Source organism: Podarcis tiliguerta (assembly GCF_965153285.1).
Source record: "Podarcis tiliguerta genome assembly, chromosome: 14".
Lineage (NCBI taxonomy): Eukaryota > Metazoa > Chordata > Lepidosauria > Squamata > Lacertidae > Podarcis > Podarcis tiliguerta.
This window is the reverse complement of record NC_139547.1, coordinates 48,034,314-48,050,344: the sequence shown is the minus strand read 5'-3', so window position 1 is coordinate 48,050,344 and position 16,031 is coordinate 48,034,314. Positions and strand designations below refer to the sequence as shown.

The 16,031-nt window shown below is 47.1% G+C and overlaps 1 protein-coding gene across 5 annotated transcripts in view; it reads right to left on the bottom strand.

Annotated features, from left to right (window-relative positions):
• PEMT (phosphatidylethanolamine N-methyltransferase) overlaps positions 1 to 14,316 on the bottom strand; it is a 94,855-nt gene extending 80,539 nt beyond the window's left edge. For 2 of the 5 annotated variants that reach the window (XM_083413722.1, XM_083413721.1), the window contains exons 1-2: positions 12,773 to 12,935; positions 6,506 to 6,613 (exon numbers count right to left, since the gene is read on the bottom strand). In XM_083413722.1, the coding sequence (XP_083269848.1) occupies positions 6,506 to 6,613; positions 12,773 to 12,835 (171 nt within the window). In that variant the 5' untranslated portion in view covers positions 12,836 to 12,935. Of the gene's footprint in view, positions 1 to 6,505; positions 6,614 to 12,772; positions 12,956 to 14,176 lie in introns of those variants that run through there. The other 3 variants (XM_083413723.1, XM_083413725.1, XM_083413724.1) reach the window with 3 other exon arrangements.
• Positions 14,317 to 16,031: the final 1,715 nt, after the last annotated feature.

The following is a 16,031-nucleotide window of genomic DNA, read 5'->3' as shown; positions in this document are numbered from 1 at the left end:
CTTCCTACCTCGCAGTTCGAAAGCACACCAGTGCAAGTAGATAAATAGGTACCACTGTGGCAGGAAGGTAAACGGCATTTCCGCGCGCTCGGGTTTCCATCATGGTGTCCCGTTGCGCCAATAGTGGTTTAGTCCTGCTGGCCACATGACCCAGAAAGTTGTCTGTGGACAAACGCTGGCTCCCTCGGCCTGAAAGCAAGATGAGCGTTGAAACCCCATAGTCGCCTTTGACTGGACTTCCACCATCCTTTACCTTTTTACCTTACCCAAAGGTCCACCTAGTCCAGTATCCTGCTTCTCAAGAGGACCAACTAGATGCCTCCTGGAAACCCCCCTTCACCCCCCAAAAAAGGATTATCCCTTTCCTAATAATCTTAAGTATGCCATTCATCTTTCTCCCTGCTTTCACCAAGGATGTAACACATGGTTTTTCCATTCTGCCTTTTATTTGTCAGACGCAGCAGCGCTTCTCCTCGGCTGCGGTTGACCTTCACCGCAAAATGACACCTGCTTGAGGGGGGCTTAAGAAGGGGGGAAGATGGCCCCCACAAAATAAGAGTGTATTGCCTCACCCCACTCACAGTTTTGATGTCTGCGACTGGGGCAGAATCCTATCCACGGATGCATCAAATATCTCCAGTTGAATGACCCAGTTTGTCACGCCTTTGTGTATAACTCAGACATGCCGAGTCATTGGAAAACTATATTTAGCAGCCGACAAAGCTTTTGTCCAGCATCCCCAGGTGTCGGAGTTATGAGTTAGCCTACTTAGAACCTTGCTCGCTTTACAGCTGCAGGGTTGACAAAGCGTCGATGATCAATGCCTTTCAGCCTGGGAGAGAAAATCTCAACCGCCAGCATCTCTCTCTCTCTCTCTCCCAGGCAGATTCAGGAGCCTCAAACCACCACCACCCTCTGGAAATGTCATTATTCAAAAAAGGGGGTATGAGAAAGGTCACCTCTATTTCTGAAATCAAAAGGCCAGAAGGAATGGGATGAACAAGCCTCCCTTTTAACTCGCTGTCTGGTGTGGGGACAATCGCTCCCCGAAAAAGGTGAGCAGTGACAGTTAGACATCAACATCAAAATGGCTTTGAAGAACAGTTTCCAAAATGGCCTTACTCCCTGCAGGCAACTGATAACAGCTGACTATTTCTGATCAGGAAGTGAGTAAATGAATTTCAATTGCATTTACATCCCATTTTTTTTCTAAAGGGCCACAAGGTGCTGTGTTTTCTCCCTCCTCATTTAATTTGCACAACAACCCTGAGAGATAGGTTAGGCTGAGAGGCACCCAGTGAGTTTTCTGTGTGTGTGTGTGTGTGTGTGTGTGGCCAAGTGGGGATTTGAACCCTAGCCTCCCAGGTCTTAGTCCAACACACTCTAACCACTACACCACACTGCCCTTCTAGAATGTGAGCCTCCTTCTCCTGTTCCCGTTCCTAGCCACATGCACCTTGCCCAGCTGGAACTGGTAAGGAAGAAGGCATGGGTACATGTTCCGTGTGACATCTTTCCACATTCCGTACTCAATTCTTCTTTCCAAAACTGCAAGGATGAAATGGGGGGGGGGGGGTGTCAGGTTAGGAACAGAACAACGCCGCTGGGTTAAGTTATGAAGATACTTCAGGCACTCTGGAACGTCATCCAGTCTCCGGAGTGGACCATCTTTGTATTTACGGGACCGCCTCTCCTGGTCTGCCCCGCAGAGGACCTTAAGGTCCATGAATAACCATAGTTTAGAGGTCCGGGGGCCTAAGGAAGTCAGACTATCCTCCACCAGGGCCAGGGCCTTCTCAGTGATGGCTCCAACCTGGTGGAATGCTCTGTCCCATGAGCCCAGGGTCCTGCAGGATTTAACCTCCTTCCGTCGGGCCTGTAAGACAGAGCTATTTTGCCTGGCCTTTAATTTGAATTCAACCTGATTTTTTATTTCCCTTCCCCTCCCCTTCCCTTTTATGAAGATCACCCGCTCTGAGACCCCACAGCTAATTCTCCCCTGGCCTCCACGCTGGCCCAAGTAGGACCAATTCAACCAGCTAGCCCTGGGGATTATCTAATGCTTATTTCCCCCTAAATTGATTTCTGAATTTTGAATTTTATTGTTTTTCATGTTTTTATACTGTATTATATGCTGCTTTTACAATTAAGTGTTTTTAATTTGTTGTTAGCAGCCCTGAGCCCGGTTTTTGAACCAGGAAGGGCGGGGTATAAATAAAAATTTATTACTATTATTATTACAACCATTTCTTCCAAGGAGGCAGTGATGGCCACCATCTTAGATAGCTTTACAAGACAACTGGAGGAGCAGAAAGCTATAAATGGCTACTAGCCATCAGTGGTGTAACGTGGGGGGTGCAGGGGGGGCGGCCGCACCAGGCGCAACATCTGGGGGGGGCACGCTCGCACTCGCAGCTCTCTGCCCCTACCTGGCTCACTCACTCTCTCTCACTGCAGTGCTGGCTGTGCGAATCCGATCCGAGCCGCCGGGTCGCCGCCCACTGTGGAGGGGAGGGTGCCAGGCGTGCGGTGCGGTGCGGAGAGAGAGCGAGGGACTATCTGGGGGAGGGACAGTGCAGCGGGGGGCACAAATTACTTGCCTTGCCCCGGGTTAGGGGGCGCTAATTACTTGCCTTGCCCCGGGTGCTGACAACCCACGCTAAGCCACTGCTAGCCATGACAGCTGTGCTCTGCCTCCATGCTTAGTGGCAGTAATGCTTCTGAGTACCAGCTGCTGGAAGCCACAGGAGGGGAGAGTTGTTCTTGTCCTTAAATCCTGCTTCCAGGTTCCCCACAAGCATCTAAGAACAGGATGGGCCAGTGGCAAGATCTAGGAGGCTCTTCTTGTGCTCTTCAGTGGACACTCGCTCACCAGAGCTCCAGACAGATGTCTTCTCCAAACCCTCCTACCCAACCAAGCTCCTCCTCACTCAGGGAGAAGGAACCTGAGGCCCTCTAGACATGGCTGGACTCCCAGCTCCCATCAGACCCTGTGTCCTGGACTGATTGGACACCGAAGAGTGGTGAGAGGAACCAGATGGGGAACCACGAAGGGAAGAAGGCTCAGAGCCCGGGGCGTAGTGGTGGGGCAATGATGGGTGGGAAGAGGGAGAAGATCAGGAAGAGGAAGTGTGGAAAGCTCAAGAGGGAACAGGGCTTTGTGAGCAGGGAGAGACTGTGGCAGAGAGCAGTCCAGAATTAGAGGCGGAAGCTGAAGCAGGTGAACGGTTGGAGGGAGGCCAAGAGGCAGAAATGAATCTGGCTGGTGGAGAGGCCTGGGTGTCTCCCCGTCCCCTCCCCACCCTCGTCTCCCAGAACCAGGAGAGGGCTGAAATGGGCAGCGATAGGCGTCACACAGGCGCAGTCTCCAATTGCTGGTGAAAAGCCTTGGAGAAGACCTAGGCATCTGTGGGAACCTTCAGTCTCAGCAACTGCTCCATATAGGCAAGAGCTACCAAAAAAGAGTGGCTGTGCTCATTAGGCCTGACACACCTGCGCAGATCCTGGGTTTTTTCTCTTCTTCTTTCTAATAAAGGGGGAACTCCACTTACTTCATGCCTTCTGCTGCTGGTTCGCTCCTGTCACCCTGCCTGCCAGCATAGCCAGTGGTCAAGGACCATAAAGCATCCATGACAGAGGAGTTGTAATGGGGGGGGGGGGGATCCTATAAAGTCAGGGCATTCGCAGATGGCTTAATAATAACAACACAGGAACAAAGTATTCCTGTGGCATTGGAATTAATTAAAATACTGTATTTTTTGCTCTATAAGACTCACTTTTTCCCTCCTAAAAAGTAAGGGGAAATGTGTGTGCGTCTTATGGAGCGAATGCAGGCTGCACAGCTATCCCAGAAGCCAGAACAGCAAGAGGGATTGCTGCTTTCACTGCGCAGCAATCCCTCTTGCTGTTCTGGCTTCTGAGATTCAGAATATTTTTTTTCTTGTTTTCCTCCTCCAAAAACTAGGTGCATCTTGTTGTCTGATGCGTCTTATAGGGCGGAAAATACGGTATATGGAAAAACGGCAGGCCTAAAAGTAAACTACTCAAAAACTAAAATGCTAACTAAAAAGTACAGAAGAGAACAAAGTACTTCAAGAAATGACGGGCTTAGAGATAAAGAATAAATTAAAATATCTAGGGGTCTGGGTTTCAAGAAAAAGTATCAACCTATATGAGGATAATTATGTCAAAATGTGGAAGGAGATTAAGAAAAAAATGGAAACCTGGAATAAATTACATCTCTTGCTATGGGGTAGAATCTCGGTGGTGAAGACGAACATCCCAAAATGATCTTCCTGTTTTTTCTCTTCTTTTTTTCCCTTGATTTTTATACACTTGTCCTTATTTCGCGTTTTTCTTTTCTTTCTTTCTTATGCTGTCTAAGCATGTAATGGCAAATACTGTATGGATGTATTCATTTTAACTCAATAAAGACTGACCAAAGGTAAAAAGAAAAAAGCAAAACATTGCCCTATCCCAGAAGTCATCTGACTCCAACTGTTTACTCAGCTTCGATTCCTCCCTCAGCACTTGCTCCCTCCCTCCCTCCCTTTGTTCCGATAACTCTGTTGTCAATGCCTTCTCCTGATAGCCGCTGCGGGTAATTCATCTAATATCTCGGCATGGTGGGTGGCATATCCTGCTCAGGCTCTAGTTGTTTGTTCGTACTTCTTAATGCCCCGCCAATGAGACTAGAGGGGCTCCAGAAAATTAGCGAAGCTCATTTCCTCTTAGTCATCTTGCTGCTGCTAAATTGGAACTTTAATGCCCCTTCTTGCCTTGAGCTTCTGGCTGCCCCTGTAGCTATCACTTTGAGCGGTCGCCAGCACTTACACAAAGTGAAACTTCAGGGGTAGCTGCAGAGGCTCCTGCCCAGGTTAAACATCCGTCGAATTTTGGGACTGGCAGAAATAGAAGTTTCTAGAAGGCTGGTGGGAAGGGCCCAAGCTCAGTGGTAGTGCATGAGCTTTTCACGAAGAAGGTTCACCCCCTGGCATTTCCATGTAGGGTTGGGAGCCCTGGTGAACTGCTGGAAGTCAGTGCAGGCAACACTGAGCCACATGGATCAGTAGACAAGGCACCTTCCTACCTTCCTATTCAGTTTGGGGGAAAGGGATGTAGCTCTCTTGGTTGCTAGACAGCAAAAACTAGGCAGCAAAGGAAAAATCTAGCACCTAGTGAAAAATAAATAAATAAACCCAGCACCGTCCTTCTCCAAGATTGGCTACCAAGAGAAGCCCAAAATAGGGTGGGTCTCGTAGCGTGAAAAGGCGGAGTTACTCCTGGCATCCACCACCAGGTCATTCTAGAGCCTAGGGGCAGCTGCAGTGAAGACTCTACACCAGTGGTTCCCAATCTGTGGGTCCCCAGATGTTGTTGGACTACAACTCCCATCATCCCTGAACTCTGGCCTTGCTAGCTAGGGGGTGATGGGAGTTGTAGTTCAGCAACACCTGGGGACCCACAGGTTGAGAAAGGCTGCTCTACACCCTCACTGCTGCTGAGTGGACTTCAAACACACACACACACACACACACACACACAAAGGCAAATGGAGCAAGGATGTCACACCTACTTCCAGGACAGCTGTGTCAGCACCATGACACTCACCTATAGGGCAGCCCAGACAGCAGGGTCAAGGGAAGTCAGGCAGTCCAGTCATATGTAGTCGGAACTGCCAGATCCTGACCAGGGTGGCAGCATGCACAGTGGAGCAAAAAAATGTATCTTGTCAGCACCCTGGAGAGCTCCCAGCAGAGAGAGCTTGCTAGGACTCCCTCTGGGAGATCTGTTGCCTCAGCTGCATGCTGAACTCTTCTGAGATCTGCTGAAGGCTGGATGGCCTGGTCCTCTTAGCCCCACCCCATATGAGCAGCTGTCTGTTCCTTTAAACAGACAAAGTTTGCAACCACTGGCTCCTACAGCATAAAAGACAGTGAGGGATGACTGCAGGGCTGCCATCCAAAAAGAAAAGGGTCTGCTGGTCCTGTGAGGGGTGGGTGTCTGCCTCTGAGCTAGACAGAGGATCGTGGCCAGAGTACATGACAAAGACCAAGTCAAGGGAGGGACTTGGGAAAGAGGCAGTCTTAAGATTTGCAGGTCTTGGACAAAGATTTACTTGTGCATTCCTGTTTCCCTCTGCAGAGCTCATCAACTGTGGCTTGCCAGCACTATCCTGAGCTCACCGCTTTCCAATTGATTGGCTTTTCAATCCCCACGCCGTGCAATCATGGCAGAGTAAAAGCAATTGATTGCAGTCTCCTCGGAACAGTAATAATAATAAAAAAATCATAACGGGAGAAAGCAAAGGAAGAGTTCAAAGAGTCAAGGGCATTCAAGCACTGGAGGAGGAAACAAAGAAAACCCATCACTCATTGAAAATGTTCACTAAGAGAGGAAGGCGCTGATGGAGAACTAGGCCAAACCATGGGGACTGCCTCCGATAGGCAGAAAACCTAAAAATACAACTCCCGGTCAGTGAATCGGCAAAATAGACAAAACATACCAGATTCCAGAAAAGCGGGTTAAAGGCGATGCAGAGGACAGCTATCCCAAAGCTGGGGTCGGTCACATCCACGAAATCAAGGAGCAGAGACATGGCCGAGAGATCAACCTGCAAAGGACAGAGGAAATTAGTTGGGTCAAGTATGTGTAGCGCCCAGCAAGAGCTTCCACACAGGGTTGCTTCAGATGAAACACAAACCGCGTGGTTTGTGCTAATCATACTTGAGACTCTGAACTATACTTTGCATTCCAGATGTACCAACGAAACCATGGTTTGGGACACTGATCTACCATTGGAAACCGCTGTTTGGAAAACATCTTAGGGTTCTCAGGAAACGGGGGGTGGAAGCAGAGAAGGGGCACAAACTATGGTTGGTCTGAATGTCTGGGATGCTAACCATGGCTTACCCATACATATCAATATTGTGGGTAAGGAATAATAATAATAATTTATTATTTATACCCCACCCATCTGGCTGGGTCTCCCCAGCCACTCTGTGCGGCTTCCAACAAAGTATTAAAATACAGTAGTCTGTTAAACATTAAAAGCTTCCCTAAAGAGGGCTGCCTTCAGATGTATTCTAAAAGTCCGGTAGTTGTTCTTCTCTTTGACATCTGGTGGGAGGGCGTTCCACAGGGTGGGTGCCACCACCAAGAAGGCCCTCTGCCTGGTTCCCTGTAACTTGGCTTCTCGCAGTGAGGGAACTGCCAGAAGGCCCTCGGAGCTGGACCTCAGTGCCTGGGCAGAATGATGGGGGTGGAGACGTTCCTTCAGGTATACTGGACCAAGGCCGTTTAGGTCCATGTCAACACCAGCACTTTGAATTGCACTCAGAAACGTACTGGGAGCCAACGTAGGTCTTTCAAGACTGGTGTTATGTGGTCTCGGCAGCCACTCCCAGTCACCAGTCTAGCTGCCGCATTCTGGAACACAAGCGGCGGTCTTATATTGAGTCAGTCCTAACTCTCCATTGTCCACAGAGGTGGACAGTCGCTGTCTAGGGTTTCAGAATATAAGACATTGCCAATCCCACCTGGAGATGTTGTGGATTAAACCAGGGGTCTTCTGCATGCAAAGCAGATGCTCTACTTCTGAGGAGGCCCTGATTTATTATAATTATGTATATCCCTCCCTGCCCAAGGCTCCTCTTCTTGTAAGAACATGCAAGACGCTGGCAATTTTTGTCTTGCACAGCCCATCCCAGGTTGTATTCAATGACAACTCACAACCAAGCAGAAGGGGGGGGCCTTCTAGTAACACCTCTATGATCCTGGAGGACCTCTGGAACATCCTTTTGGTCCCTGTGAACAGGATGCTGGCCTAGACAGGCCATTGGCAACAGGATGTGCTTATGCCGCGGTTCTGGAAAAAACAACCTGTTATATTTTATTTCACCCCATCATTTTTAGCATATTTTATCCGACCATCTCTTGAGCGGTGGAGCTAATTTTAAACAGCTGATATTAACCCAACAGTTATGTTGAGATGTATTATGCTTACCTAGGTATAAAACTATTAAGGGTCTGCAAGCAGCAGAGGAGAAATTAACTTCCTTCCGTCCTTGGTACCAAGTTCCTTTAGATATCCACAAGGCAATTACGAATGATATTCCATGCCAGTTATACTTGCAATTTTGTGATAATTTGATCCAAAAATACCTGTAGTGTTATGTGCTGATGAATGCAAGAGCCCTGTTGCGTGGCAGTCCATGGAGTCTTCTGCAAAGGGTTCTGGGGCCCCTGCTCCTAGCTTCCTTTTTCCCAAGCTACAACTTTTTTAAAAGATAAACCCTTTGCTTACAATCCAAAGCACATTGCCAGTGAAATCTGGACATCTGCCACTGTAATATGCCCAGAGGGAAATGTGCTTGAGGTTCAAGCAGGGATGGGTGACCTGGTCGATTTCAGCTTCTCGTTTTCCACTCTTAATCACTTTTCCACATCCATTTGCAAACTTCTTCTTACGGTCTCATGAAAATTCAACAGCACAGTGACCAACCAGAAGGGCGCAAGACCTCCATGCTCTCAAACCGTGGAGGCAGAGCCGGGCATCATAAACTAGTTGCCATTGACAGCCTCATCCTCCATGAATTTGTCTAACCTTATTTTCACCCAGGCCATCACTGCTTCATGTGGCAGTGAGTTCCACAGTTTAACTATGCACTGTTTGTAGAAATCCATTCTTTTGCCTGTCCTGAACCTTCCAACATTCAGTTCTAGTGCTATGGTGTTGGGGGGGGGGGTACTTTTCTCTGTCCACCTTCTTCCACCAAGCCAAGCATTAGCTTAAGAAAAAGTCAGCAATAGGTATTCATTCTTTCTTCAGTTCTTTGTCCGCAGTGTAGCTAAAAACAACAACAACTCATGCTCCCTGTGAATGCTGTAAGACTTCAGATTCTTTTTGCTCCAAAGTCCATTGCCAAATTTTCACAATTATCTCCCAAGGCCCTTGTTCTCAGAGAGAAACCCAAAAGGCACCCAGTCCCCAGCAGAACAACCTCCATTAATTCTTAGAAAAAATAGCAATCTTTCAGTTCTGGAGAGATAGAGGTGGGGAGAAACAATGGCAGAAGGTTCCGTCAGAGAAGCCTAAACCTCCTTTCCAAACACAAACCAAAAGCTGGTTGTTACAGTGGTGCCCCGCAAGACGAATGCCTCGCAAGACGGAAAACCCGCTAGACGAAAGGGTTTTCCATTTTCAGACGTGCTTCACAGGACGAATTTCCCTATGGGTTTGCTTCGCAAGACGAAAATGTCTTGCGATTCTTGCGATTTTTTTTCGCTCCCCAACCCCTTTTTCTGAAGCGCTAAGCTGCTAATAGCCTTTTAGCAGCTAATCCGCTAATCCCTTAAGCCTTTAATAGCCGTTAATAGCCCTTAAACTGCTAATAGCACTAATAGCGCTAATCCACTAATGGGCTTGCTTCGCAAGATGAAAAAACCGCAAGACGAAAAGACTTGCGGAACGGATTCTTTTCGTCTTGCGAGGCACCACTGTATTTCACTCATACTTTCATATTTCACCAAATGTGCCATCCTTAAGAGAAACTTCAGAGAACAAAATGCACGTCCTTCGCTATTCTCAGGTGGGATTCAATCACACGCAGACTTATAATTGGTTGGGAGGTCTGGGACAACACATCTCCAAAAGATCAGAATTTTTTTGCATTAGGTTATGCGAAAATGAACTGGAAAGTGTGAGTAACACTTCCTCTGATGTAATGCCATTAATTTCCTTGTAAACAAATGGGGGTGAACGCTCAATTGAAAGGTCAATTGGAAGCACTCTAAGACTGCAGGCCTAAACAACACACTTTCAGGGGTAATTTGTGGTCCTACGGATGTCATTGGATGCCAGCTCCTATCAGCTTGAGCAAGGGATGGTGGGGCGGGCAGGACTCGAACCCACGGCTTCCGGTTCCAAGAAAGGAGATTCCGATGAAACATCAGGAAGAACTTTCTGACAGGAAGAGCTGTCTGACAGCGGGACGGATTCCCTCAGGAGGTGATGGACTCTCTCTCCTCGGAGGTTTTTAAGCAGAGCTTGGACGGCCATCTGCCATGGATGCTTTAGCTGAGATTCCTGCATTGCAGGGGGTTAGACTAGATGGCATTTGGGGGTCGCTCCCACCTGTACAATTCTCTGATTCTATGGAGCAGAACAACATCTGGAGGAGAACAGGTTTATCTAGGCGACGACCGTCACTGAAAACAACAAGATTTAGCTTCCAAATAAATTTGCACAGAACTGCACTGTGGGGAAAATACTGTAAGGTTGCCAGATTCGTCTCCCTCTGAAAGCAAATCGGGGTGAATGCTCTGTAAATAAGAAGCACCCACAGCTCTGAAGCCAGCAAAGCACAAATTTGTTAAACTTACGGGGCGCTGCTTTCTCCCAGATGAGAATTTCGGCACCAGGCAGCAGTAGGCGAGTCTAACCCACGTGGGTTTTCCTCCCCAACTTTGAAATACGGTACATGTTTTCCCAGATAGCCTCAGAAAGGCTTGGGGTGGGGGCGGAGTGTAGAGTTGCCTGAAAAGATAACTGATGAAGGCAACACAAAGGGCGCAGCAGGAGGGGGAAAGTTACAGGATGTTGCAACGAGACACAGCACCCTTTGCAGACTGGGAAATGCTGAAATTGCGGCTGATCGGCAGGACTAGGGGATATCATTGGCTCTGCATGCAAAAAGACCACCAAGAAACCTATTTGTTTCCAACACAACAGAGATCCCCCAGCTACCTCCAAGAAACCAAAAATCTTCTCTGCATTGCAATCCTCTTTATCAGCTAATATTTTGTGGTATACTGCTGCCTCTGAACATTGAGGTTCTGCTTAATGAAGCTTCGGTGCCTGATTGCCTTTCCTCCATTTTTTAAAAGGCATCCCCAAAACTGGTGGCCAGCAATGCAACTTACAGCTGCAAATTCAGTACATTTTTATTCTACCCACATTCGCACCATTCCTATAGTGCAGTGGACGCTCAGGTTGTGAATGTGATCCATGCAGGGTGCACTTTCACAACCCGCAGCGCCCGCAACCCGCAGCTGCACGTCTGCACATGCACAGGTTGTGATTCGGCGCTTCTGCACATGCGCAAAGCACAATTTAGCTTTTCTGCGCATGCGCCACCTCCAAAACCCAGAGGTAACCCGTTCCAGTACTTCCGGGTTTTGGTGGTCCGCAACACGAAAAAATGCAACCTGAAGCGTCTGTAACCTGAGGTATGACTGTACCTCAGGTACAGACTGTACCTCAGCCATAAAAGGTAATAATAATAATAATAATAATAATAATAATAATAATAATAATAATTTTTTATTTATACCCCGCCCTCCCCAGCCAAGGCCGGGCTCAGAGCGGCTTACAAGCAATAATAAAAACAAGATGAATGATTACAACTTAAAAACAAAAGTAAAATACAACATTAAAATAATGGAACATTAAAATATTAAAATGTAGCCTCATCGCAGGAGGAGAAGGAAAAGAAAAAAGAAAGAGAGGGAGTGAGGGAATCAAATTGGCTCCAAGCCAAAGGCCAGGCGGAACAACTCTGTCTTACAGGCCCTGCGGAAAGAAATCAGATCCTGCAGGGCCCTGGTCTCATGAGGCAGAGCCTTCCACCAGGCCGGAGCCAGTGCTGAAAAGGCCCTGGCTCTGGTTGAAGCTAATCTAACTTCCTTAGGGCCTGGGACCACTAGGGTGTTGTTATTTATGGACCTTGAGGCTCTCCGTGGGGCATACCAGGAGAGGCGGTCTCGTAGGTATGAGAGTCCTAGGCCGTGAAGGGCTTTAAAGGTCAAAAGCAGCACCTTAAATCTGACCCTGTACTCCACCGGGAGCCAGTGCAGCTTGAAAAGCACTGGGTGAATATGCTCCCATGGCAGAGACCCCGTGAGGAGCCTCGGTAAAGGTAAAGGTACCCCTATCAGTAAGGTCCAGTCGCGGACGACTTTGGGGTTGCACGCTCATCTCGCACTATAGGCCGAGGGAGCTGGCATTTGTCCACAGACAGCTTCCGGGTCATGTGGCCAGCGTGACTAAGCCACTTCTGGCGAACCAGAGCAGCGCACAGAAATGCCATTTACCTTCCCACCGGAGTGGTACCTATTTATCTACTTGCACTTTGTGCTTTCAAACTGCTAGGTTGGCAGGAGCTGGGACCAAACAACAGGTGCCCACCCCATTACAGGGATTCGAATCACTGACCTTCTGATCGGCAAGCCCTAGGCTCAGTGGTTTAGACCACAGCGCCACCCGCGCCCCACCGTGTCTTCCCCCAAATGGCTTTCACCCAATGCTGAAATTGTCAGCAGGACAGGAGTATATCGCCTGCTGCTCTGCATGCAAAAAGAGCTCCGGATTCAACCCCAGCCATATTCGAAAACTCTGGAGAGCTGCTGCCTGCCAGTGTTGGCAGTCCTGAGCTACATGGACCAATGCTCTGACTCAGTTTTAAGGCAGCTTCTTATGCCTGCTGCCAGACTCTTGTTGGGTATCTCTGCCTGGGAGAGTTCTAGTTTTCTTTCTTTCTTTCTCTAAGACATTAAAAGCCACTGAATGCCAAACTTCTTGCGAGGGAGCCCTGCAAAAGGAAATAGCGTGTGCTGCTGCTTTCTGCTGAAGCCCTGCTGGCTGCATCCACGGGGCCGGGGGGGGGGGTGTCTGTCTCTCCCCCAAGCCGCCTCTCCTTTGGGAAACGCCTCTTTTTGCAAATCAAAATACAATCATTTTTTCCAAAATATGCATACATATATTGAGAGATACCTGGCTATAATCCACATTACTCAGCCCTTCACAGCAATCCAAAGAACACAGCGAGAGATGCATTCAGGACTGCAGCTGAAATGATTGCACCTTTATACAATTCGCACAGGAATTCCCGAAGGATAGAGCTGGAGAGAGAGGGAGGTTGGGTTGAGCACCCTGATGCCATTTGCAAAAGAGGGAGCTTCCTGGTTGCCCGGTCGCGCCAAGCGTCTCGCAAAGCACGCTGGGAAATGTAGTTGCCTTCCACCAACGCCCTCCAGGCTTCGCCGGCAGCAGCTGTTCGAGGAGAACTGCAAAACCCAGCAATCCGCGCGGGACCGGGATCCTCGGGCAGAAAATGGGCTTCTTTGGGAATGAATCGAAACAGCTTCGGGTCCGCCTCCGTGCACGTGTGCAAGGGGAGGGTCTCGGCAGCTTCACGCATGACGCCTCCAATTCCTGACAGAATAAAAGCCCCGCTCCTTGGTGCAGCGGTAAACACGTGTCTTGGCATGCACACGTTACAGGGTTTTTAAAAGGGTATACGTAAAAATAAATTAGGGGTTGGGGAGATTCCAGTCCTAAACCCACTAGCCTGGGAGTAAGTCCCAGTGAGTTCAACAGGACTTACTTCCGAGTAGACATTATTAGGATTTTATTATTAATTATTATTATTATTATTATTATTATTATTATTATTATTATTTTATTTATTAAATTTATTAGCTGCTTTTTTTTTTTTTTTTTTTTGCAACAGCGGCTTGACTGACAATGTTGTAAGCTTCCTCTGCACCGTGTCCCGATTTACAAGATGAGGCGGTTATCTTTTCATCACATGCTTTTTTAAAAAGCAAATTTATATACAGCTTCACATTTCAGAAACATTTGTCAAGTGGTTTTATAAGCATTTCGAGCCAAATGAAACACAGTAAACACGAAAAAAGTTACAAATAAAGATTAAAAAACAAGACAGTAAAGACAAAAATCAGGGCAAGTGAGATGGTGATTTAGCAGAAAACAGCGTCTGTTTAACAGGTGTAATAAGAAACCAAGAAGAAGAAGAAATTATTAAACATAGGGGGGAAATTGTGGAATATCTGAAAAATTCTTGTATGCAAGTAAGTTAATTAGCAGGGTTAACGTAAACCAAGCAGTTAAACATGATCAAAAGAAATTAAAGAATGGCTTAAAAATGTGGAAAATGCAGCCTTAAAAAAAATAAATTTAAAAAGGAAGAAGGGAAGTCAAACATATATGAGTACTGTATTGGAAATGCATGTGATTTGTGTGTTTGCGATTTGTATGCCTGTAAATCTTATAGAGAAATAAAAACAGGCTCTGTAAATGGTCGGAGCGTATGGGACGTATGAAAGAGTTCCAACAGAGAGAGAGAGAGACAGATATTAGAATTCTGACACTGACCTTTGCAAGATTGTTCGTTCTTGGGCTGGTGGAAACTCGAAAAAGACTGGCTAATTCATTTAAGCTGGTTCCTGGCAGGCCTGGACTTTGTACTGTACACAGGCAGAGAGTGGTTCAAAGTGGGCTGATTGGGAGCTGGAGACTCGCACGCGGCGCCTGGCAAACCTGAATGACCTTTCTTCTCCTCCAGAGCATGCTGAGGTCGCTGACCTGCTACCAGTGCAGCCGGGACAGGGTGACAGATCCATTCGCTCCGGTGAGACATTTGCAGTTGCTTCGGGAAAAAGGGGGCGCAGCGGTTCAAATCCCCACCCTGCCATGATGCCCCTAGTCTCCTGCTCGAAGCCTCGCTAACCTCTCAGGCAGTGCCAGAATTATGTATACAGGTGAAACTCGAAAAATTAGAATATCGTAGGAAAGTTCCTTTATTTCAGTAATTCAACCTAAAAGGTGAAACTAATATATGGGATCGACTCATGACATGCAAAGCAAGATATGCTTCTACTTCTCAAAGGTCCAATCCTGCTCCATTTGCAATCCTTGTTTGGCTGATTTCTTGAATATTCTAATTTTCTGAGATTGTTAATTTGGGGTTTTCGTCAGTTGTGTGCAGTGATCATCACAAACAACAAATCAAGGCTTGACATATCTCGCTTTGCATGTCACGAGTCTATCTCATATATGAGTGTCACCTTTTAAGTTGAATTCCTGAAATCAAGGAACTTTTCCACAATATTCTAATTTTTCGAGTTTCACCTGTAGAACAAATCAAGGCTTGACATATCTCGCTTTGCATGTCATGAGTCATATATTAGTTTCACCTTTGAAGTTGAATTAGTGAAAGAAAAGAACTTTTCCACGATATTCTAGCCTTTCCTCCATTTTTTAAAAGGCATCCCATAAACTGGTGGCCATCAATGCAACTTACAGCTGCAATTTCAGTACATTTTGATTCTACCCACATTCGCACCATTGTACTTTAACAGCCATGGTTTCTTCCAAAGAATCCCAGGGAACAGATTTGTAAAGGGAACTGTCCTCACAGAATAAAATAATAATAGAAATATACTCGGAGTTGAGAGTGGATTTCGTGCTCTTTATTCAGCTCATAGTGGTGAGGAGGAATGTAAGTTCCCCCAGAATGTCTGCTTTATATACATTATTTACACAATGGGCCCCACGTGATTGGCTAATTCCGGGATTCTCCTGTAGGCCAATCCGGTTGTGGATTCACTTCCACCTGGAGCTGGATTGGGTGGCTCCTGTGGACCAATCAGACTACTGCATTCTGGGTCCTATTGTTCTAGGACCAATCTGACTGCTGCATTCTGAATCCTATTCAACTCAGTACATAACAATAATAATTTATTATTTATACCCCACCCATCCGGCTGGGTTTCCCCAGCCACTCTGGACGGCTCCCAATAAAATATTAAAAATGCGATAAAACATCAAACATTAAAAACTTCCCTAAACTGTAGCTCCCTAAACTACAGTTCCCAGCCACTTTAACAAACTACAGGCCCCAGCATTCTCCATGACTCTCAAAGTGGCATCGGAGTGTTTTTAATGTGAAATCTGCCCTTTCTTTCGTCGGCTGTGAACCCGATGCCAATCGGCTCTGCCAGGTGACTCTGAATTCTCCTTTAAAAAGAGGGGGAACCCGATCCATCTCTCTCTCTGGTTGCATTCACCCCATTCATTTAAAGCAAATGCCTTCCCCCTAAGAATCCTGGGAACTTTGGTATGTTCCGGGTGCTGGGACTTATAGCGCTGTGGAGGATAAACTACAGTTCCCAAGGTTCAAGCCATGGGCTTGAAATGCCCTGGAAAGGTCCTTTCTTTCCTATCAATC